The 23,758-nt window shown below is 31.6% G+C and overlaps 6 protein-coding genes across 7 annotated transcripts; 4 read left to right on the top strand and 2 right to left on the bottom strand.

Moving 5' to 3' along the window:
• Positions 1–191: 191 nt before the first annotated feature.
• LOC106790070 (RNA-binding protein 42) lies at positions 192–10,115 on the bottom strand. Of its 2 annotated transcripts, XM_014754745.1 has the most exons (6): positions 9,944–10,115; positions 9,588–9,826; positions 9,129–9,503; positions 8,851–9,045; positions 1,232–1,382; positions 192–278 (listed from the first exon to the last, which is right to left on the bottom strand). In XM_014754745.1, exons 1-5 carry the CDS (start codon positions 9,982–9,984, stop codon positions 1,258–1,260), a joined length of 975 nt encoding a protein of 324 aa, XP_014610231.1. In that variant the 5' UTR covers positions 9,985–10,115; the 3' UTR covers positions 192–278; positions 1,232–1,257. The 2 variants fall into 2 exon arrangements, with proteins under 2 accessions (XP_014610231.1, XP_014610230.1); XM_014754744.1 differs by lacking the exon at positions 192–278 and having other exon boundaries at positions 978–1,382.
• Positions 5,321–8,579, top strand: LOC106790074. The gene is made up of 4 exons (XM_014754749.1): positions 5,321–6,038; positions 7,192–7,511; positions 7,940–8,184; positions 8,303–8,579. Exons 2-4 carry the CDS (start codon positions 7,282–7,284, stop codon positions 8,473–8,475), a joined length of 648 nt encoding a protein of 215 aa, XP_014610235.1. The 5' UTR covers positions 5,321–6,038; positions 7,192–7,281; the 3' UTR covers positions 8,476–8,579.
• Positions 10,116–10,431: 316 nt separating the features above from the next.
• Positions 10,432–12,140, top strand: LOC106790067 (ER membrane protein complex subunit 7). The gene is made up of 4 exons (XM_014754741.1): positions 10,432–10,686; positions 10,843–11,101; positions 11,184–11,258; positions 11,388–12,140. Exons 1-4 carry the CDS (start codon positions 10,478–10,480, stop codon positions 11,514–11,516), a joined length of 672 nt encoding a protein of 223 aa, XP_014610227.1. The 5' UTR covers positions 10,432–10,477; the 3' UTR covers positions 11,517–12,140.
• Positions 12,141–12,340: 200 nt separating this feature from the next.
• On the top strand, positions 12,341–19,630 carry LOC106790065 (DNA-binding protein D-ETS-6-like). The gene is made up of 5 exons (XM_014754739.1): positions 12,341–12,817; positions 13,181–14,050; positions 14,139–14,384; positions 18,548–18,812; positions 19,047–19,630. Exons 2-5 carry the CDS (start codon positions 13,495–13,497, stop codon positions 19,351–19,353), a joined length of 1,374 nt encoding a protein of 457 aa, XP_014610225.1. The 5' UTR covers positions 12,341–12,817; positions 13,181–13,494; the 3' UTR covers positions 19,354–19,630.
• A 312-nt stretch (positions 19,631–19,942) lies between these two features.
• LOC106790068 (40S ribosomal protein S12) lies at positions 19,943–21,261 on the top strand. The gene is made up of 5 exons (XM_014754742.1): positions 19,943–20,047; positions 20,132–20,168; positions 20,403–20,537; positions 20,743–20,947; positions 21,165–21,261. Exons 2-5 carry the CDS (start codon positions 20,152–20,154, stop codon positions 21,231–21,233), a joined length of 426 nt encoding a protein of 141 aa, XP_014610228.1. The 5' UTR covers positions 19,943–20,047; positions 20,132–20,151; the 3' UTR covers positions 21,234–21,261.
• Positions 21,229–23,660, bottom strand: LOC106790066 (zinc finger MYND domain-containing protein 10). Its single transcript, XM_014754740.1, has 9 exons — positions 23,592–23,660; positions 23,168–23,357; positions 22,973–23,081; positions 22,608–22,894; positions 22,339–22,544; positions 22,108–22,271; positions 21,905–22,042; positions 21,481–21,713; positions 21,229–21,406 (listed from the first exon to the last, which is right to left on the bottom strand). Exons 2-9 carry the CDS (start codon positions 23,263–23,265, stop codon positions 21,331–21,333), a joined length of 1,311 nt encoding a protein of 436 aa, XP_014610226.1. The 5' UTR covers positions 23,266–23,357; positions 23,592–23,660; the 3' UTR covers positions 21,229–21,330.
• Between the last annotated feature and the right edge of the window lie 98 nt (positions 23,661–23,758).

The raw sequence follows: 23,758 nt of genomic DNA, 5'->3' as shown, positions 1-23,758 counted from the left end.
CGTCCAAGTGGCTTCTTTGAATCTGAATCGGATCCTATTTTCGTACATTCTTCCGTACCTTCGTATCGCGTTCCATCGGGGTACCAAAAAATCCCTTGGCCGTATTTAAGTCCCTGTCTCCATTCTCCATCGTATCGAGCACCGTTTTTGAACACATAGATACCTTTGCCATTTCTTAGCCCTTCACAATATTGGCCAACGTACATGTCTCCATTGGGTAACAAAGTTTTACCGAATCCATGTCGATCACCTTGCTCGTTTCTGTCCCCTTCGTACAACTAAAATTATAAATGTGCTACCAGTTTTCCATTAACGAGTTTACATTCAAAGATAATCGTGTATATATATATTGTTTTCATTTTTTCTCTTTGTGAATTCCATTAAAGTATATTAAAATAAAATATTAATTACGCCGAGAGGATTTTCTTCGACTTCTCCGTATTCGCCGGGAGTAAGCAGAAGTTCTGTCATTTTTATTAACACAAAAAGAAACTATTATATAATTATCGAGAAACCTACACAAGCGATTCTAATTTGTTTTTTTTTTCAATAAAATATACTAGATTAATGTAGTCACGCCTTTGCGTCATCATTGTCAATGCAATAACACGAGAGGCGCTCTCTTTGCTTTTAAAAGTAGAGAGAGATAGATATAAAATATATAAAAATAAAATAAAATAAAAAAAGAAAATGTGATCGAGAAATAAAAAACTTTTTCGACGTCCTACTTTGCGCGTGGTTAAAAAATATTTCTTTTTAGATTTAATTAGAACCTACGGGCTCTTACTTGTTTAATCTCAGATATTTTTCTCTTGTTCGGGCTTTTTTTTAATTACTCCCAGTCGAATAAATTAGTCTTATATATTTCTTAATTTTTATAAAAGAAAATCATACAAAAAGATATCAAAAGATAAATACGAATTTTACTTATATTTAAGTGTATATTATTTTTTGTTTGTTTTATTTTCTTCTTCTTCTTTCTTTTTTCTTTTTTTTTTTTCTTTTTTACACAGACACTAACAATAATAAGATATTATAAACATAATTGTACAATAAATTCATTCTCAATATTCTGAGTATACGTTCTTTTAATAGAGAAAAATTCTCGCAATTGTATTCACCTCGATACAAGATATACTTTCGATTATGTAATTTGTGTTGACGATTGTTTTTTTGTTGCATTATGTCAAAGAATCACCTGTGCGATCAATTAACACGACGACTGACTTACGATCGGATAATAATGATTTCGCCACGTCACCGACCGGTCAACAAACCGATCAAAGCTTGCTTCTCCTTTTCCTTTTTTCGTACAGTTTCCAAATTTCGTTGCTTCCATGAACTTTTTCGTAATTTTATTGGCCGAGATCCCACGTATCGTCCTAAAATAGAACAGGACATTAATAAACATGTTATTATCATAATCATTAAATAATTATGTTAAAAATATTTCTAAATAATATAATTTTGTATTTAATCTTTTCATTACATTATTAAATTTTTATATGAGTTGTTCATGTAAATGTTTTGACATATAGAAATCTCGATGTAGGGATTGAGATACGTATGTATTAACAAATTTTTATTCAAGAATAAAAATACTTCAAAATCTTTCTACAATGAATAAAATAAGCGAGCGATAAGTTCGATAAAAAATAATTTAAATAAATAAATCAATGAAATTTTAATGGTATCAATAAAACTGCAAATATATGTATCGTACGATCGTTTTTCATCGCGAATGAAGAATTTAATAATGTCATACGTTTATATCTATAAACAAAAATAATGAAAGTAATTAAAGTCAATAAACTTTAGAAATTCCACACGATCAAAGAGAATGAAAAAAGAGAGAGAGTAAATAATGGTAAAATCATAATTTAATATGTATATTTGAATAAAATTTTATCTATGTGAATATTCGGAAAGAGAAAATAAACTATGTCAGGTATGAAGAAAAAGAGAGAGAGAAAAAGAAAAAGAGAACATTCCAGCAGCAACAGGTGATACCTACGACGTATTCTATTTCATATTTTCATTCTTCGTTTTTATTTTTTCTCAATTATATATTTCAATAAAAATTTTATATTGTACAAAAGTCTTTTAACGTCCACACGTATTTGAATGTCAACGAGAATATTTCTGAAGCATCCATTATTGCGACATACTCTACTTTTACGTAGCAACTTTTATCATATATATATTCTACGATATTATTGATATTCCTTTATATATGAAATCTGGCCTTCGAAAGAATTTTATCATTGCTTTTATTCTCTTTTAACAATTTACACGATGGTGGAAGGTGGAATGTGGAAAAAAATTGATTAACTCGAAATTTTTTTACTCGATAAAACACGTACGGTACAATCGTGCATGTATTTTCTTTTAATAAAAATCTAAAGAAGTGGAATTTGTTAAGGTTGACCATACGAAAGTAATAAACAAAAAAAGAATTAACAATACGTGTTTCGAATAAAAGTACGATTATTTTCAAAGTAGAGATATTTTGAGAAAAATCTTTCCCTTGAAACTAATAATTTCGATTAAAGTTAAAAATGTCTCATATTTTCATTCTAACAGATTTATAATTAAATAATTGAACAAAACAAAATAACAATATTTGTAGAAAAATAAGAGAAAATCGAAGAAGTTGTAAAAGACGTTCGTTAATAGAGAAGTTCGTAAACCAAATTCAACATCCTGAACTTTGTACTACGAACTCGTTTGACCCAAAGGATGATCTCGTTGTTAAGATTAGAGGAGGGTAAAGAAAAAAAACGAAGGAGAAGAAGAAAAAAGAAAAAAAGAAAAAAAGAAAAGGGACACGATATGACGGCAACGGGTCTGCGTGAAAAATAATTCGTGCGATACCAACGCAACTTGGTAAAACTCGAGATCCGAAAATACACAGCTTCGCAGAGTCATCAATGAGAATTCCCTCAATTTAATATACCCATGCTTCTCTTTCTCTCTCTCCCCTTCTATATTTATCTTTCGTTTTAGAACAAACAAAAAAAAAGAGAGAAGAGTTTTACGACACACCTACAACAGTCTAAAAAGAAACGAACAATGGGAAATTCGTAAGCTCGAGGCAGGAGGCACTCTTTTCCTTCTCCTTTCTCATAATCAAGCAAATACTTTCTCGTGACTAACTTTTTACAAGGTCTTAATCTAATTATTAGAAAAAAAAAAAAAAAATAAAAGATCGAGAACACAGATCAGAGGTGTGTGTGTGTGTGTGTAATTTTGTAATCAATGCTGCGCAAGGTTGCACCCAGGTATAAAACAAATTCATTCCACGTTGGTACCTCAAACGCATTTCAAATATCCATTCAAAAGTCATCATTTCTGTGTCTCGATCTGATTTATATATTATTCCAAGATTAAAAAATACAAAAGATAAGGAGCAAGAGGAAAGAGTTAAAAGTACTCATTAAAAATCGCTTACCAAGGTCACCAATATGAGATGTAAACAGGTCAGGGTATATACACCATGGCCACGGTCACGTATTCCATTAAGTTAAGTAAGGAAGATGTAATTAATTTAATCGTGAGGATGCTTAAATACGGCGGACCCATGACCTGAAACGTGTCCTTTCCCTCGATCTTTTAATCTGGCTTTTGGTGTCAGCCGATATAAGGGTAAACAAAATAAAGGATAAAAAGAAAATAGAGAGAGAGAGAAAACGGGAAGGGTTAAAAAGTAATTAGTTCAAGATATTCGTATATAAGAAAATATCTTAAGTCCGATCGATTGTTCCGAAAGGTATCATCATCGAAGAAGAAAAAACATTGAACATTTGCCCATTTCTAGGATTGTTTAGATTGTTAGAAAAAAAAAAAGAAAAAAAACACATTTAATCGATGACCGGTGAGTCGACATTTTTAATATCAAATCTATAATAATCTATCGAGATAATAATGGCGATAAAGACGACGGTATCGTGTCGCGTTTATATTTTATAATATTTCCTGTGGTTGGATCGATAAATAGTAGATAAAAGTACAAGAAGATAACGTTAAACGTTTAATATGGGACGATAAACCGGAAAACGGATATTTTGATTATTTAATCGAACAAATATTAGCATAATTTTGCGATACTTTGATCATTTGAAACGAATTTTGGATTTCGCGTGTCTCTTATTTTCTTTCTTTCTTTTTTTTTTTTTTTTTTTTTTTTTTTTTTTTTTTTATTCGCATACGAAATAATCAAATATGTTTTCTATATTTTACTTCGAGAAATCTTACGTCGCCCACGCAATTTCAAATTCCTTTCTAAATTTTTCTTCGAATTCCAAGAATAATCTGGCTGTTACATTCCTACCCCCTCAGTTTATATGAAAACTTCTGTCAACGGCCACGAATGCTACAAACATTCAAAGATTCATACGAGCCAACGCGGCTCAGTATTTCTTCCTTCTTAAAGATCTTGGTAATAGGTGCGAGAGACATCGTCGTTTTAAAATAAATCATGTTGCTCGGATTGTTTATATTCTTTGCTCGGAAAAATAGACTCGAGGAAAAAAGAGAAATAGCAAAAGAAACACAGAGAAAGAAAGAGAGAGAAAAATATCTTGTTACTGTTTTAAAATACATTCGATTGTAGTTTTAATTAATTGTAAATAATTTTAATTAAAAATTTTATTCGATTAAAAATAAATGTTTAATTTTGCGAACGATCATCATTCCACGCTCTACAATATTAAATTACAATAATAAGATAAATTTAGAATAAATAAATTATAAAGGATCTGTGCGAATCCGTCCGCTCGTACGATTACTCGAACTACTTGTTGCGTCTGACTAATATCGGAATGTATCACTTAGCATAGGATGGCTAGGCATACGCGATTTCAGTTTTCTTTTTCGTTATCTCGTTTTTTTCTATCTCTTCTTTTTTGATACGCCCACGATATAATAACAAAAGAAAGTTCCCTCCCCCCCCGGGCGATTTCTCTCTGTGTGTTTTTACAATCAATCCAAAGTGTATTTTTTGTTCCTGTTAGAATCGAGAATATTACGAAATGTGGTTGACACATAACAATAATAAAAGTTTTTGATGAACTTAGACTTGCAATTAGTTAAATTGCAAAAGAGGGAGAGAGAGAGAGAGAGAGAGAAAATGATTATACAATTTGTGTTAACAATTTTTATTAAAGAATTTAAATAGATATTTTTTTAGAAAAGAAAATAAAAAATTAACGAGTTATTTGATGATAATAAAATAATTACGAAAATTTATTGAATTGATTTGAATTTAATTGAGATGACAATTTGTACGAAAAAATTAATTACAAAAAATATTAGTAGACATTCTTGATAGAAGCTAGGAATATATTCGTACGTCATTGAACTCTTAAGTAAAGTAAATGAGATCCTAGAGAATAAGATATCGCGTCGCAAGAAGTTCCATGACGGTTAATAAAGATTTCTACGGACATCCGCGAGTTATTTCGTGTTGCGAGTAGCAAAGCATGGGAGAGATGATCTGATTCATCCGATGGCCGCAAACAAGAAGAAGATGAAGAGGAAGAAGAATAAAAAAAAAAAAGATAAGAGGAGGATACACAGTAAAGTGAATACGCGTCGTAATTGTGTGTGTGTGTGTGTATGTTGCGTCTTTCGAAACCTGACAAAATGAGAGACAAAAAGGAAAAGAAATCAAATCGAAAAGGGAAAAAAGGGGAAAAAGAAAAAAAAAAAAAATTCAAGAGAGAAACGGCGGCAAACGGGTAACGCTTGAATGCGATTGGTTAGAAGTTGATAGGGTGGGAGGTACGAAGGCGACATCGAAAGGGTAGGGGTTGTTGAATGAGTACCACAGGACGCTCGACGTCGCGATGCATTCCGTCGCAGTTACCCTGACACGATATCATCGGTATCTCTGGGATGACTGAATTATCCCACCGAATGGAACCAAAACGAGTTTTAACTAATCGATTAATTAACGACGAGTAAAAAGAATTTGTTCTTGAGAATTATTACTTTTACGTAAGACGACCGAACGAACGACCGGTACCCTGTTTCCAAAGGTACGACTATTACTACTCTTTCTTTCTTTTTTTTTATTAATTATTAAAACCACTTCAAAGACACACTGGCATTATACGTGGATGGGTTGACAAGTTCTAATTCTTACATAGAAATAATTTATTTCTCGATCGAACTTTTTTCATTGTTATTCCAAAAATAAAATAAAATGTTTTCTCGTTGAGACTCAAATAACTTTTCAACTCATTCTCGTTTATTACAATTTATACACGAACACGTTTCTTTTACCATTAAAACTTCTTAAAATATATATATATTTTTAGTATATTTATATTAAAATTATTCTATGGGAACAAAGTTAAATATATTTGTTAAATTTATTGGTTTTAAAATTAATTCTGTCTCGCTAAATCGACGTCGATATGAAATGGATGAAGTTAAAAATCAAATGAAAAAGTTACATTATTTTGTTCTCATTCGAAAAAATTCGTCCCTGAATAGGTCTGACAAATTTGTTGAATATTTTCTTTTTTTTCTGTTCTTTTTTGTTCTTTTCTTTTATCATTCTTCAACAATTTTATTTATTATATTTTTTCTAAGTCTTCTTCCTGCAATCCAAGAAAATTCAATCATCTCGTTCATATAAATCGATATGAATTATTAAAAAATTCTTATCATTTAAATGGATTTTATATTGCTGTAGAAATAACGAATTATCCTAGTTCCATTCCAAGTATTACAAATCGTATCGAGATATTTCTTTCGTGGAAATCCAAACAGCGAGTGTGGAATAAAATGTAAATCATAAATCGATTAGGATTGATGATCGAATTACGCTATGCGTGATCGGATAAAAGTTCGATCGCATAATTCGTGTAATTTATCGACAAACATGTAACTCCTCGTATTCGCATAATTAAAAATTGTATCCTTTCCTCTTTTTCTTTTTTATCGTAGATTCATGCGTTTGTTTACTATGATTGGGAAACACACGAATATAAACTTACTAAAATTAGAAAGAATTTCTTATAAATAGAGTTCATTGCTGAAACATCGTGAAAATGTGATAAACATGTTAATCCATCGTTGGCAGACATATTTTAATCATTGAATTAATTAATTGCGCAGCGTGTTTTTATTTGACGAAATAAAATCACTCAAAATTTCGATCAAATGTTTTTTTACTTATTACAGAGGGACATAACCGAGGAAAGTTTAAGCGCTGATTTTTCTGATTAAAAAATAATAAACGATTTTCCAAAACGAGAAACGAGAAACGAGATAATGAGAGCAATAGAGGATGTCTTTCTTATCTTAGGACTGAATATATTTCGGTTGCTAACGATTTATGCTGCACCCTTATCGAGCCCAAAAATTGACTGGGAAAAAGGAGACAATTTGACACCTGTTATCACGACAGATTGCGCGACAAATCTACGATGCTTGGAAGTGTTACCACTTGAACCAGTTTCTGGCGATGCGATCATTATACCCGAGGATATATCAGAGACAAGGTATTTTAACAAATGTTTAAATTAAAAACGTGATTCATTAAAGTAAAATCTCTCAGAGAAGTTTCTAAATAAATTGTGCTCGATAATAAATAAACTGGAAGTAAAATAATTTTGCTGTATTCTAAAACAACAACAGTTGCATCGATAACAATCTCGTAAAATCTTTGATTTCAATAAAAAAATAAGAATACTCTCTTAAGCGAGGACGTAACGAATTATTTTTAATTCGGTTAGTATCACGAAATCGATATGGAATTTACAAAACAGGTCAATAAAAATGTTTCAATTGATAGACGGTCTTAAGTATTGCACAAATGCAATGTGTAAATGTATTCAAAAGCGCATATATTCGGTTATAATGACAGCCTAATATACCCACGCACGATCTTTGGTATGCCAATGAAATAACTACTCTGTGATATTTTCAGATTACAAACTAGACGACAGATTACAAATGCAGGAACTGACTCAGTATTACAATCATGGAAAGACAGTGCTCCTATTTTGGAGAGCGAATCTCGGCCATTATTACCGACTAAACGAATCTCAAATAAAATGATTAAAAAGGACTCATTGTTGTCACATGGTTGGGGTGCGGGTGGTATGCCTTTTTCTGTTCTTTACATGACACCACATGGATCTAGGCTCAATCATGGTAGCAACACTGCAACGGGTAAGATATGGAAGCATAGAAGTATTGCTTCTAAATGAAGATTTCTACTCAACTCAATAAAAGTTGTAAAATAAGAGATTATTGTAACGTATTTGAATATACTGTTTGCACATTGTAGGAACGAGTCATCAACAAGATGTTGGAAAAACGATTGAAAATCCTACAGTGCCTTTAGTACAACCCAATAACCGAGTCGCTGCTAGAAATGGACCATCTGTGCAATCGAGACGACAATACCCAATAATACCTCAGCTCTTTATATCATACGGATGGGGAACACTTGGAAAATAGACGATACAGACTTGACGATTTAGTAGATAATTCTGAAGAACAAGACTTTGATCTCATTACTTTTTAAAACCATTCTGCGATCGCTTTATATTTAGAAAACATTTTGCCGATTTCATTCTATTCTATATCATAAATATATTTATAAATATAAATATATGTAATATATATAATCGTTATAGCTGAATAATTGCTAATAGTCGATTTAATTTATGTACATCTAATTCTTTGTAGATAAATACGTTAGAATGATTTAAAGCCGATGTAATACATTTTTCGAAATCTCACATATATCGTAGAATTCAAATAAAAGATAATATTAGAAAATTGTTATAGGTATCCCTCGATTAAAATAAGATAATTTGTTTTTGTACTCACCGTTCATTTCTTTCATAGCTTTGATAAAATCTTGTGGATCTTTAAAAGACACAAATCCAAAACCTTTAGTCTTGTTCGTTCGTTTGTCTCTAACTACTTTTGCTTTTTGAAAGCTAGGATATTTACCAAATACCCTAACAAGCATTTCATCAGTAACGTCATTTCCCAAATCACCGCAAAATATTCTGAAGTCATCTAAATATAATTAAAAAACAAACAACAAAGATTAGAAATGATTGCACATATGTTATTTGTTAATAAATATTTTAAACACCTACCTTCGTCCCATTCTAACAAAGAAGGGTCTTCCCAAGTTTGTCCACCAGCCATCCTGATAATTTTTTTATTTTTCTTCCCTTTATTTTTAGGATGACTTTCTTCGGCACTAGCATTTGCCATAATGGAACTGGCTTTTCCTTGACTAATGGCCAATTCTGCCGCCGTACTGACGCCTTTAACCTTTGGTTTCTTTTTACCTTCATCTTCTGGTATTTTTGTATTGATAATCTGTTCAATAATTTCTGGATGAATCATTGGTGCAGACGTAGATTCGTAAGTTTTTGGAGTTGCACTTAAACACGGATCCACCATATTTGGTAAATACGGATTACTTATCTGTGCAGGTGAAGAATATGTTGTAATAGGGACCGTACCTATAAATTAAAATTACCGTTAAATAGAATCATCTCAAAGAACAAATAATTTAGCATATATTTAACAATATTTAATATATTTACCTTGTCTAGCAACTTGTTGTGGTATTAACATTGGTGGTGGTGGAGGTGGCGGTGGCGGTGGAGGTGGTGGAGGGAAACCTATCATCGGTGGAAAAGCTAACGTTGCTGCAGCTGCTGCAACAACCGGTGTTGGAAGTTCATGTTGTTCTAATTGACGAGCTACTTGATTATACGTATTGGCTCCTATTACAGGTCTAACCATTGGAGTAACTAACTGTCCACCAATTTCAGCTTCAAACCTATGGATTTTGATTTATTAAATAGTTTGATTTACAAAATCAAATGAAAAGTTTCTATATCTTTGAAAATTATCTAAGGTTAAGTTGAATGATATTTTCCTCATTCCTATTTATTACCTGCTCATTTCATCTTCCATTTGTCTAAGTTTGTCCTCCATTTTTATGAAGTTTCTTCTACACTTTTTTCACAGAGAATATTCTGAAAAACTTTGTAAACTTTTATTAAATATAAATTAACAAGCAAACTTATGAGAATAACGTGAAGTAAAATATAATTCTCGTTTGGCTTGAAGTTAGTATCAATAAGGGTTCTCAACCTTTCGATCTTAAAATTATCACTGCGACAAAAACGCTAACTGGTAGTAGAGTCACAAAGTAGTATAAAATGCAAGCGTACGTTTTATGGGCGCATTTTTATTGAAATTAGACAATTATTTCAGCTTTTACATGATTGTAATCCTAAAGCATTAAAAAATTAATTTATCTATAAAAAATAGTAAAGAAGATTGTAGATTATATCAACTGTTGCTTGAAGTTATAGGAAATGTTAAAATTACTAGAATAGGACAAAAAATCACTGAGAAATTATTGGTAATACTGTAATCAGCTGATAAATTAGTAACAAACTTCAGTAGGCATAAAAGAAGAAACATGAATTCTTCGTTGAAATTAGTTTCAGTTATTTTTATAATTATTAATTTAATTAGCGATCATATTAATGCAGAACACGAGGAAGATCAATCAACCGATCTTTATGTCATCGAAGGGAAAGTATTCCCATGGGAAAACACTGCTTCAAGTGGTTGGCAGCTAATGACTCATGTTATGGCTAACGGTGGTGAACATTATGGATTTTTAAGGTAAATAATAATAATACACTTGTATATAAAATATAAAATTAATACGTTTCAAATAAATAATTAGACATTTACATTGTATATTCAATATATGTTATGTTGTTCATTTAAATTTGCAATCTTAATTAATTCTTTTAATAATGCAATTAATTTTTTCAGGGAAGATGGAACATTTGTCATTTCTAACGTGCCATCAGGTTCATATATAGTAGAAGTTGTCAATTCTAATTATTTCTATGAGCCTGTCAGAGTAGAAATTAATTCTAAAGGAAAATTCAGGGCACGAAAAGTTAATTTAATTCAAACTTCGCAAATCATTCAAGTACCATATCCATTAAAAATGAGACCACTTTCTCCGTTCCGTTATTTCCAAGTTAGGGAGCAATGGAGAGTAACAGATTTCTTATTTAATCCAATGGTAATTGTCAATAACATTCTTATTGCATTTATTTTTTATGTAACATTATAATTTTTTATCTATTAACTATATTTTGTTTTAGGTCCTGATGATGATCTTACCATTGATCCTAGTTATGATTATACCAAAAATTATAAATGATCCAGAAACTAGAAAGGTTTGTTGAAAATGAATTATAAAATTATGAGGTATTTAAATGTACCTAATTGTGTACAGTAGATTCCTGTATAACACGGCTTATATTTTAAGCTTTGTATGAATATAACCCATTTTTATGTATTTTTAGGATATGGAACAATTAAATAATCTAACAATTTATAACATGCCTGAAATGTCAGAAGTAATAACGTCATTTTTATCTGGCGGAGAAAAACAAAAAACAAAGGCAGTGAAAGCAGCTAAAAAAAGACAATAATGAAATAAGAAAATTAGTAATATATTTATACCTTTTTAGTCTTCAAATTTTTAATGTTTCATAAAATTGATTTTTGAAAGGAAAAGAAAATAACACACCTACACACACATTTGTAATCAAAATCAGCAATGAATATGATTACAGAGAAAATTGTGCATTGTTGATATATTAAAAATTCCACCGAAAATGTATATTTAATTGCAGGGTTAAATATTTCTACATTATTTTTTTGTGATATGTTTTTCATAATTATTTTGTTTATTTATAATATTCTATAGATAATAATTATATTCTAATATTTTCTTAATTGTATATACATTCTGTCATGATAAAAGTATGATTCATAGTGACACGAATATCAAATCTGGAAAGAAATTGATAACAAAAAAGTTCAGCTGCCTTTCTTGGAATTTTACTAACGATACCGACAAAAACCATTGACTAGGGATGACACATTAATGTTATCGGATGTGAATAAAAATAAATCTTTACTATACTTAAATAAAACTTAATATATACAAGATCGTCTACCATAAAATGACGTGACATATGAGACGATTAATATTAAGATATTCCAGATGTTACTATACCACACGTTTATTAATAAATAATTGAACGAAAAAAGGACTCTTCGTTATACCCAAAGAATAAATTCTATAATAAACAAGATAAAAAATGAATTATAAAATTATTTTATTTCTACGATCTATAAATAATCGATGTACAAATATTTTAAAAATAGGATTTAAACATAAAACATAGAGTTTAATATTAAATTCTTGCATTTAACAATCGTTGAAATAATTTATAAATAAATATAAGTAATTGGAAGATGTTTGTATGCACCTACGCGTTTTGGATTAATCCGTTCCTGCTACAAATATCTATCGTTAGAGTAGTTACAACATCGGACGATGATCGTACACATATCCAGGCGGATCTGAAAGCCCGAAGGTGAAAAAAAAATGGGTAAAGATGGCCGGTCTCGACTGTGATTCAGCGTTGGACGATGCGAGCTCCGAAACCCGCCGGTCTCTCCTTCTTCCTTCCAGGAATTCGTACACTGCCAATTGAGAGAGCCTTCGGCATCACGACTTCATTCAACAAGAGTAGCCCATACGTGATACGGATGGACAAGCCTATCCAAACTATAACTGTATTTTAATTCTTATCTTCGGTTTTTCTTCTTTGCACGTGGACGAGAATACGCACGCACCAAATAAACTGTATTATTCAACTTCGAAAATTCCACATTTTATTGCTAAGAAAATCCATCGATAACAACATTATTGTTTAGTTCAGTACGTATGTTTTGTATATTTTTAACATACGATACACTAACAAGTATAATTTTGTTAAAACGTAAGCTAATAAATAACATGTTCATCAATGTATAAAAATAATTTCGATACGTTTGACATAATCAACATTGTTTAGATCACATATTTTGTTATAGATTATATTGATTTATTAAATATCATAAAAAATATATCGAATAAGCATAATTCTATCTTCACAGTTACACAAATTAATAAAAATAAATTGTATTATTTATGTATGTGTTAGTTATTCCCGGAATTAGAAAATCTTCGCTAAATTATACATTCACTGATAACATAATCGTATTTTAACATTCACTAATTAAAAATTATCATCTTTTACAGTTTAAACAAAAAGAAAAAGAAACAAACAACGAATGGGTTGAAAATCTTCCAATTGCCGACGATCAGTCGAACGGATCTGATCGATCTCAGTGTTCTAGGATCCAATAAATCAAAGGTGAAGAAGTATTATCGTAATAAGGTCTCCTATGTCGAAGCTCGAACTCTTTCACTTAGTCACTTTCCACATCGACTGCACCGAACTGAATCCGTGAGAAACCTGTGTTCTTCAAACTAGGAAGAGCTTGATGACGCACGCAAATTACCAGGAAGAAATTGTCTTGTAAGTCGAAAGATACGCGACGACGAGTCAGCCGATGCGTGTGTCGTTGGAATACAAGACACGATTCCTCGCGTTTTCCTTCTCGTCCAAATTATTCAAATCGTCTTCGTGGTTGTTTTTATCGTTGATGTCGATGTCCATGAATCATTCGCGATCTACCACCAATGCAAAAATCAAGATCGAAGATCGAGAACGTTGCTCAACATCGAACAAGATGGTACAAATCACCCGATTGATCCTCAAAAACGAGGATCGTTTTAAATCGGCCGATGAGTTTTGTGTTTCTGAACATCAATCGAGTTTCACTTCAAAAAACAATGAGAAGAAAAAATCGAAAGAAGATTTTCGAAAAGAATTATTCAATTTCAACGAATCGACGAAAAACATAGATGAAAAATCAAATCACGACATTAGCACAAAACTCGAAACACTTCGAGTCTCTTCGAAAAGCTCTGCAGATATTTTCTATGAGATTTCCAAAAAGAAGATTATACGTCATATTGAAGATGATCAAGAAAATGATGTGGAAAAACAATTGGAATTAGAGGAAGGAGGATTGACTGATTCAAGTCCTGTTATGGTCCCATATGGCAAGTTTTTTGTTTATCTAAATTGTTGCATTTTGATTAAACAAATGATTACTTCGATCGGAATTTCAAAAAATGTTGATCTTTCTAGATCCATCCGAGTGGAATTCGAGTCACGTAGCATCGTGGATTTCATGGTGCTGTCGAGCATTTTCTATAAAAGAACCACCGACACCGAAGACTCTTCCATCGACCGGGAAGGAGTTGCTGAAGTTGTCATTGGAGGATTGGCAAGGTATTTCGGGTGGTCGAATTTTGGCGAGGCATTTGGGTTATCTGCGTTTACAGGCAACCGGTGTGCACAGTCCGGCGTTGCTTCAAGATGAGAAAGTGGAAGGTGAGTCAGATGTGCTTGCAAATGCATGTTGCGTAATCAAATTACACGAATCGATTGAAAGTTTTTTTTTAAATCTATCTTCTCTCTCTCTCTCTCTTTTTCTAAAAAAGAAGAAAGAAAATACGTGTCACGTAACAGGAGAATCGACGGCAAATAATTTCGTTATATTTCGGAATTTTCCTCAAACATTTCTCATTGGAAATTATAAAACAGGATAAACGATTCCTTCTAAATAAAAAAAAATAGTCTCTTAAGAGTTGTAAACGATTATTCGATTCGTTTATCTCATTCGTAATGCATTTCCCAATGTAAAGAAACTTCAACGATGGGAGCATTAACACGTTCCATGCAATAAATCTAAACGGCACAGGGTTGGTAAAGTTCAGGAGGGGTTAATAAGAGTTTCGATTCGGACCAAGAGTGACCGGAAGAAGTTAACCGTTCCCCAAGGATTGGTTCTAAGCTCTCAATGACCTTATCTGAACTCTTAACGAGGGTGCGATCTATTAGAGATAAAACCGGTCCAGCGGAAAAGTAAATATGGAGGGCGATAATGGTTTTATATCCGTCCGTTTCCATTCACACCCTCGAACTAAATTCGATCAAAAAGGGAAAAGACTTATGTCGATCGTTTGTACGTTTGTGACTGTGTGACTTTGAAATTCATTACAATCGATAAAAGACCGTTCAAATAGACGGACTTTCAAAGATATAGACTTGATGAAAGACAAGGAAAAATTCAAATCGGGGAAAAAAAAACAAAAAGATTGAAATACTATCAAGGAAAAGGAGTTAACGAAGAAGAGGTCAAAGACAAACGGCATAGGAGACTTAATTCTTTAGTTAAAAATCTATTACAAAAAGACGAACCCGATTAGATGCAAGAATACTATGACAAAATATTATATACAACAGATATACACACAGAAAATTAAGAGAACAATTAAAAGGAGAATACATTGATTTGTGAATGGAACAATTAATAACATTAATACTAATAACAAAATTCAATAGAAATCTTTAGCATACTTAAAATAATAACACACGTGAATAAAGTAACATAAAAAAAAAAATATTATAAGCAGACAGTAACGCAAAGTATAGTCAAAGTTAGGAACATGGAAATATAAACTCATAAGAGGAGTCGGAGGGGGTGACCTAAGTCAAAAGGTATTCCACAAAGACGAAAAGTTCAAGCTTTGGTAGTTGAAGAAGGAAAAGAATAGAATAGAAAAAGAGAAGGAAGAGAAGAAGAAGAAGAAGCAGCAGCAGTAATCTTGGCATGGTAAGCCCAAGAGATATATCGTCCGTTTGAATAACGTTGTACGTTCACGTTTAGAGTGAAAGAGAAAGAGAAACAGAGAGAGAGGTACCCGTTTATTAAACGAATCAGTGTTATCGCGGTGAGAGTGTCCTCATGAATAAACCATCGAGTGTTTAGGGCGGTGGAAAGATGGTGCCACGAGGGGTTACGGCCTTATGGGGCAAACTGCACCCCTACTCTCTAACCTCTCTTCTGCTCTTTCCTTCCTCTTCTTACCATCATTTCCTTCTCTCTCACTTCAACACCACCCTTTCTCTATCTTTCTTTATTTCTCTTTCCCTCTCGCTTACACTCAGAACCTGGGGAAATTTTGCGGACTGGGGGTTGACGCTAAGCTCGCCACAGGACGCGACTATATTGTTTTCTTGATGAGCGCGAAACATTCCCTCTTTGGTCTTCGACGTATGTGAAATGATTTTACGCCACGTGAGAACCTCGCGAGAATTTTTTACTCTTTTGCTAAATGAACCCATAGATTCTTGATTTCATCTCATTTGCATTTTCTATTCGATTCCTATAAAAAAAATTATTTGTTCTCTCATTGAAAATCACGAAATTCAAATCGCCATCAATCCAATTTTTCATTAAGGATGTTTGACTTTTTTGAGCTTTAAGCATTTTCAAATAAAATCATGAAAACATACTTTATAATGTAAGACAGGTGTGCACCTCCTGATCATAAAAGGTACTTGTGCCTTGGTCTCATTGTTTTATCTGTTTTTTTTTATAAAAATATGCATTTTCATACTTTAAAAAATCAAACAATATTATTGCTACGTATGTGCAACATTTTGTGCGTGTATACTTAAACATTTAGATGCAAATATTTTATACGTATTCCAATCGAACGATCATCTTTTTTCATGACAAAAAAATGTAAGAAACAATTTGATTGTGAGTATTTTTTGTATCAATCGATGGATCGTCTCAAGTACCAAAAAAAATTTCAATCAATTGTTTTAAACCGATTCCGTTAAATCAATTTCTTTTTTTGAGTATGAAAGGTCACGAAAAGGAAGTTGAATGGCGATGGGGGTTGAAAAGCAAAAAAAAGAAAAGAAAAAGAAACTTGAAGGAAAGTCTGAACGCATGGGCTGGCTGGCTGCTGGCAGTCTGAGGTTCAGGGGGTGACAATAGTCCTCGTGACGATGCAGGAGGGGGCGTAGAGGGTGGAGACAGTTTCGCTATGTATATACGTGAAGAGAAGTGCAAAGGTATTTCCAAAGAGTGGGGACGATAAGGGCTGAAATCAAAAGGGGGCATAGGTCTCTCAGTTTCATTCTATCCACCGACAAACGTGTCCGATTTCACTGATATTTTCTATCCATTTTCAATTGTTCCTTATACTCGTTAACTTCCAATTTGACGATTTATGAAAATACCATCAGGGTTTATTTAACAATAAAGTTTGCCTATTATATCGTGCTTCGTGAGATATCAGTTGTTCATTAGTTATTTATTTTTTTCCCTGTGAAAAAATAAAACAATTGTTTGTTTCAAATATGAGAAATTTAAAAATACATTTTGAAAAACTCAATCATTGATTGATATGAATTGTTGAAATTATTCATAAAACGAGAGCTATGGGTGATCCCTAACGGTGTTGCTATTAGTGCTTCGTTATTTTTTATTATACATTTTTAATGATGTGCTAAAAAAAATTACTATTCCCGTAGTGTCATTTTCTCGTAACTTGTGATGTTTAATAATAGCAATCAGAATGAGTTTCCTTATTACAAAAACATGCATTTTATTGGTCGATAAATGATAGTGCAGAAAATTTATATGAATTATGGAACACCCATTTATTCAAAGAATACTATAATAGAAAACAAGAAATTCTATAAATAGACTATTAATTTCTGAAACATGAACATAGTGCATAAGTTGCTGGATTAAGAAGTGTTAAGCCTAACTTAGAATCAATTTTTCAATCCCATTCTTGTAAATCTCAAATTTTTCAGGTAGACATTAAAAAATATTTGCATCTAAAAAAAACAAACAACAACAGTTGTTTACATATTTTCTGTATTATGTCTATCGTTTTACTTATCACTTGTTTCCCCAATTAAGCGTAAGATTGAAACTTCGTACATGGTAAACATCTTAACGGATTACTATGATAATATAAAGAAAATTCAAGTCAAATTGGAAGAAATTAATTTCAAAGAAACACCAATCGATGTATTTAAAAGGAAAAGAACGATGGGCCTATCATCCAGTGGTGTTTACACGGTGAATGATTAGGCAAACGTAATGTGGAGGATTCAGACTCACCCGCTGCGTCTTGAGCAGGACAGTGGATTACATCCTTCGGCAGCTGCGCTTATTTATAATGGTACATCATTTGGTATAGTCGTCTTAAGTGTTTTCTAATTTATTACTGTTTTGTTTTGTCTAAAAGAAAAGAAAAAAAGGATAAAAAAGCAAAACCAAACCACAGAGTACGATCTTTTGCCGTCGATTCTTACACATCATTTCGAGGAATACATTTATTATACATAAGATAGATCGATTAGTCATTTTCGTTTCTTTTATAAATTCTAAGAGTCCCAATCTTCTCCTACCCCTCATCCTTCCTAAAATTTATTTTCTTCTCGGTTATTATGATCGAGACATGTTTGATACTCGATGACGTAAGTTTGTCAATGTATTAATAGGAAAGTTAGCATAGGAGAGTGAGAGAGGAAGATATAAGGTGGTGGAGGAGAAGAAAAAAAGATGAAGATAAAGAAGGGATGAGAGATCCGACATGGCACTTGTAACGAATTTAACAACTCCACCTCAGACTCGAGGAGAAATATCAGATCGCATGCGTATTTCTGTTTCCTTCTCGTAGAAAGGTTCGGCCTCCTACAACGGACTTGCTCGCTGATTGGATCGACAGCTGGAGCCGGGGCTTCCGGGGCGGTCGGAGGCGGACAGGTTCAACTCTGGCAATTCCTGCTGGAGCTACTCTCGGATTCGTCCAATTCTTCCTGCATAGCGTGGGAGGGATCTGACGGGGAATTCAAGCTCACCGATCCGGACGAAGTCGCTAGAAGATGGGGAGAACGCAAAAGCAAACCTAATATGAACTATGATAAACTTTCGCGGGCACTCAGGTATACTATAAATATTATTATATTCTTTTCTAATAACAAATGTTTAATCTGTTTTTAATCCTTTGCACTCTAAGCAAAAGTAGTCAACAAGTACTTGGATAGTATAGTTGATCTTAGCAATGCAAATAATTAAATATGTTCAATTTATGTAAATAAATTAGATGTAATTGTTTTAATATGTATACAGGAGAAATAATAAATAATAATATAATATAATTATTTTATTATATATAGATATTACTACGATAAAAACATTATGACAAAAGTGCATGGGAAACGTTACGCGTACAAATTCGACTTTCATGGTCTAATGATAGCGTGCCAAGCACAAGCGGGAATCTCGATGGAACCACCCGTGTCTTCTCGAGGAACTGGACCAAACTGTCATCCTCATCACACGCATCATGCTCATCATCTTTATTCAACAGGAAGTACAACCGGAACTCAACATCATTCTATACCTCCGCCTCCTCCTCTACCACCTCCACCACCACCACCACATTATTGTTGGCCATATCATCGATATTCGCCACCAACGTAACGCCAACTCTTATTATTCCTCGAATTTATGAACAACGTGAATCTTTACAGAACTTTTTAACGAATCGAAGGAAACGTGTTTGATCATTGTTGTTAAATAAACATAAAGAGAATAACTCTTAATTCGATTTGATATGAACGCAATTATTGCGTTCAAGTTCGCATGTACAATTTTGGTGTATATTTTGTAAAACTACTTTCTATATATATATATATCTAATAAAAATCAACTTGTGATCAAGTAATGCAATACATATGTGTAAAGCTAAGGTATAATAAATAATAAGAAGCTAAAAATGTCAGCGCTTTTCTATTTAAAATCTTTTTTTTTTTTTATTAACAAAATGTTTAATGATATTTAATGTTTAATTAAATTAGTGATTCTTACTTTCTTGAATGTTTTTAATATTTTTTTTAAGAAAAAATAAAATTTATGTTACGTCATTTTTTTCAAATTTAAATTTAAACTACATTATCGACTATCGAGCAGGTAGATAGCATACAAGTTAGTTAGATAGTTCTACTTTATTGCATGTAGATGTCCATACATTCGCAAAAGCTAAAGGCAAATCGACAAGACGACGACAAGCAGCGACAATTCGCCTGATCACGAGGGGTATCTTTCTTTTCCCATTAATATATAAGCCGAATGTAGGCACGCTGTATTTAGGTGTTTTAAAAATCGTTTTATTAAGGTATCATCATTCACTTTTTGTTACAACAAAATATCAAACTGTAACCAGTAGTGTGAAAATATTAATATTTTATAATTATTTCAGCTTCTTGAATAAGTAAAAACATGTCTGATGTTGAAACGTAAGTGTGGTTAATGTACACAAATAATTGCATTCTTAATATGTTTAATACTTTACGAATAGTAATGTAATTATTAATTTACGATTCATGTTTTTTTCCAATTTTGTGTTCTAAGGGAATTAATTGTAACAGATACATAGAAATTTCCTAAAGCGTTAACCTTAACCTTTTTCTTTATGTCAATAATGTACGACTTTTTGTTATATAAATTTATTTATCGAATATAATTTATAGGAATGATGGACCCTCCTCAATTACAGCAGGAGGTCCCATGGACGTGAATACTGCTTTACAAGAAGTATTAAAAAATGCCCTCATTCACGATGGAGTCGTTCATGGACTCCACGAAGCAGCAAAGTCTCTTGATAAGTAAGTTTAATACAACAATCACTTGTAAAAGATATTAGAAACAATGAATGATGATATTTATGGCTCCCTCTTCTGAGAAGAACCCATATAAAATATCCATGCTGTTTCATGGCTTTGATTTCTGAAACAACAGCAAAAACAATGATATCATTTTAAAATTGATTGAGTTCAGTGTTTTTAATTATTATTTCCTTTTGTTTATCAGGAGACAAGCGATGCTCTGCATTTTAGCTGATAATTGTGACGAACCAATGTACAAAAAACTTGTTCAAGCTCTTTGTAATGAACATCAAATTCCTCTTATAAAAGTAGATAATAATAAAAAATTGGGTGAATGGGCTGGTCTATGCAAAATCGACAGTGCCGGTAAAGCTCGTAAAGTTGTTGGATGTTCTTGCGTCGTTATTAAGGTAAAAATTGTTAATGAAACTTACATTTAAAAATAATTTGGTATGTTGGGTATAAAATATTTTATATGATGATAATTATGGCTCCCTCTACTGAGTAGAACCCATAATATTAAATTGCAATGCTGTGATCATGCCTTTCTGATATGTAATAATAATTGTTACACTTTTTTTTACTAAAGAAATAGATCAAATACTTATAAAAGTTTAACGTTTGCAGGACTTTGGCGAAGACACACCAGCGAAAGATGTTCTTATGGAGTACTTGAAGCAAAGTTCTGTACATTAAAACTCTTTTAATAAAATATTACATATAATCATGGATATTTATTATTTATATCATAATAGGTATGAATTATTAAATTATACTTTTTTTAATTCCGATCTTAATTATCACCTCTACCATTAGTGATTTTCTCACAAATTTCTTTATGGTTAGACCAATCTTTTACCTGGCATTCTCTGCAAAAAATACTCAGTTTTCAATTTAATCATTTAAGTATCCAAATATTTTGCTATTCTTAATTAAAATTTACCTTCCACAGTACCACGCTTCCTTGCATTTGGAACAACGTTTCTTAGCTTGATCCTGACACAAGAAACATTTCTTAATATCTATACAATCTAATTTATCCAGGTCATAAGCATCGCTTAAAATTTGTGCTGAGTTTTTAATATAATCAGTGTCTTTGGTAAATATAGACTTTGCCTGATGTTTGGCTAATTTTTTCCACTTTTTGTTATATTTTTTTAAGATCATCGCTTTTATCTACAATTAAATTAAATTAATAAATGTTTCTAATATTCTTTGAGTCGAATAAAAAGTTGCTTCGTACTTTCTTAATAAATAACTTCAAGATTACATAACTTTGGTAATATTAATCGGATTTGCCAATAATTGGGTGTGTTATTAAAATACAAAAATATTTTCTTTACTTCTATAGAGAATGATATTTTTACCTGAGGAATTACTTCAACATAAATAGGACGAGATGTAGTTGACGAAGTTGATGACATACTTAAATAACTTAACCATCTCTTAAGATCTATTAGAGGTGCAATTTGATCTAATACGATTTCGTGCAAGTATTTATGTAACTGAAAGATAATAAGATTTTGTTATACCTAAATCTGTATCATTTATAAATATGATAAAAAGATACCTTTAGTAGATGCGATAGTCTATATTCAGTAATTTCATAATATGGAGCACACTTAGGATTGAGAAGTAATTCGCGCAAACCAAACCATATTTGTGCCTCTATTTTTGAAATTTTACCTTCATCTTTAACTTTGTTCCATTTTCCATCGTATAACAGAAGATTTCCTATTAATGCGGAATAAAATAATTAATTTTTTCCATTTAATAATTGACTGGCATTGAAAATAATTACCTTCGGAATCATTTTTTGTCCAGGGATGATTTTCGATTAGTTGAACAAGTAAATACGGAATGTCGTGTATGGATAACATTCGTAAAATTGCACTAAGTGGTAAACTATCTAAAAATTCAGCTAAATATCGTAGAATTGAAATGCATCTCATTCCAATGTCGAACTCAAGTTCTTTCTTCTTTTCTAATATTTCTTCTAAGCAAGAACTAAAACAAAGGAGTTAACATAATTACCTCGATGCTGTAATTAAAAGATTTTTTTTCATTTACCTAGAATCTTTCAAATTTTCATAGATTTCAACGTCATTTCTATTAAGAAGAACAGTCACACATTTAACTGCATAATCGATTAAATCAAGAACTGCATCATCCATCGTAATTGCGCTTTCGCAATGAAATAAAACGTTTTCTAATAATGAAGCTGCTACGTCCTCATGATAAAATACGCTAAATAACATGAACGTATTTTCTGGTTCGTTGTTTAATTCAATTAAAAGTGGAAATACTTTGTGCTTCCATATATCTATTTGAATTGCTTCGTAAATTAAATTTGGTATCTAATAAGAAAATGATATTGAGATAAATAATTATAAGTTTTATAATTAAGAGGATATTGTTCTAGAATAATTGTTTACCTTTTTTAAACAAACAAACCATTCTTTAATGCTCTCCTCTCGAAATTCATTAATTTCAAGAACACTTTGCTGATTTAACAGGATCAATCTTTTGTGAAATTCAAACCATCTAAGAAATAATGCAAATTTTTATTAAATATAAAGATACAAGTATTATATATTTATTGTGATGAATTAAAAAATAGTGTTATTTACTTTTTCGTGCAAATATCTTGCAAATCCGACATTTCTAAACTTTGTATATAAGTTTCTGCTTCCCATGGTGCAATTATATATTCAGTAGTTAATGACATTATAAAATTATTTTATTTAAATGATTACTTGCGTACCAGTATTGTCATAAAGCGTAAACCATTTGTAAATAATTTTGTGTATTTTTGTCACCCTGGTAATGGACATTGATTGATCAATAATAATAATAATAAATTCATATTTCTGCACTTTATTTTTGTTTAATATATAACAATTATTTATATGAATGTTAAGAAAATTGTTAATATTTCTAATTTAAAAGTTTCAAACTCTAATTCAAAAATTATATCATTAAGATTACTGTCGGTAATGTTACTATTACTATCAAATTTCCTCCCATCTAGCGCTGAACGCAAGACTTAGTTACCGTCAATTCATCAACCGTAGAAATGTGTGCAATTAATGTACAATTAATGTACAATTAAGAGTACTTATTCATTTTTTTCTGCAGTGGTTCGATTGCTTACTCCATAAACTCGGTAACTGGTACCCTCGTACAACGTTAGATAGCAAGTTATTCCACTCTTGTTATTT

This window comes from Polistes canadensis, unplaced genomic scaffold, assembly GCF_001313835.1.
Source record: "Polistes canadensis isolate GaletaPanama2010 unplaced genomic scaffold, ASM131383v1 scaffold_212, whole genome shotgun sequence".
NCBI classification, from domain to species: Eukaryota; Metazoa; Arthropoda; class Insecta; order Hymenoptera; family Vespidae; genus Polistes; species Polistes canadensis.
The sequence above is the reverse complement of the archived record's forward strand: the minus strand, read 5'-3'. Positions and strand labels throughout refer to the sequence as shown.

Coding starts and splice junctions, on each gene's coding strand:
- LOC106790074 (XM_014754749.1), top strand. CDS start 7,282: ATGAGAGCAATAGAGGATGTCTTTCTTATCTTAGGACTGAATATATTT. Junction 7,512..7,939: donor GAGGATATATCAGAGACAAG/GTATTTTAACAA, acceptor TGATATTTTCAG/ATTACAAACTAGACGACAGA. Junction 8,185..8,302: donor TGGTAGCAACACTGCAACGG/GTAAGATATGGA, acceptor TGCACATTGTAG/GAACGAGTCATCAACAAGAT.
- LOC106790070 (XM_014754745.1), bottom strand. CDS start 9,984: ATGGAGGACAAACTTAGACAAATGGAAGATGAAATGAGCAG. Junction 9,827..9,943: donor ATGGAAGATGAAATGAGCAG/GTAATAAATAGG, acceptor CAAAATCCATAG/GTTTGAAGCTGAAATTGGTG. Junction 9,046..9,128: donor TTTGTTAGAATGGGACGAAG/GTAGGTGTTTAA, acceptor AATTATATTTAG/ATGACTTCAGAATATTTTGC.
- LOC106790067 (XM_014754741.1), top strand. CDS start 10,478: ATGAATTCTTCGTTGAAATTAGTTTCAGTTATTTTTATAATTATTAAT. Junction 10,687..10,842: donor GAACATTATGGATTTTTAAG/GTAAATAATAAT, acceptor TAATTTTTTCAG/GGAAGATGGAACATTTGTCA. Junction 11,259..11,387: donor ATGATCCAGAAACTAGAAAG/GTTTGTTGAAAA, acceptor ATGTATTTTTAG/GATATGGAACAATTAAATAA.
- LOC106790065 (XM_014754739.1), top strand. CDS start 13,495: ATGCGTGTGTCGTTGGAATACAAGACACGATTCCTCGCGTTTTCCTTC. Junction 14,051..14,138: donor TCCTGTTATGGTCCCATATG/GCAAGTTTTTTG, acceptor TGATCTTTCTAG/ATCCATCCGAGTGGAATTCG. Junction 14,385..18,547: donor TCAAGATGAGAAAGTGGAAG/GTGAGTCAGATG, acceptor TCCTTCTCGTAG/AAAGGTTCGGCCTCCTACAA.
- LOC106790068 (XM_014754742.1), top strand. Junction 20,538..20,742: donor GCAGCAAAGTCTCTTGATAA/GTAAGTTTAATA, acceptor TTTGTTTATCAG/GAGACAAGCGATGCTCTGCA. Junction 20,948..21,164: donor GTTCTTGCGTCGTTATTAAG/GTAAAAATTGTT, acceptor TAACGTTTGCAG/GACTTTGGCGAAGACACACC.
- LOC106790066 (XM_014754740.1), bottom strand. CDS start 23,265: ATGTCATTAACTACTGAATATATAATTGCACCATGGGAAGCAGAAACT. Junction 22,545..22,607: donor GAAAATTTGAAAGATTCTAG/GTAAATGAAAAA, acceptor CCTTTGTTTTAG/TTCTTGCTTAGAAGAAATAT. Junction 21,407..21,480: donor GAAGCGTGGTACTGTGGAAG/GTAAATTTTAAT, acceptor TATTTTTTGCAG/AGAATGCCAGGTAAAAGATT.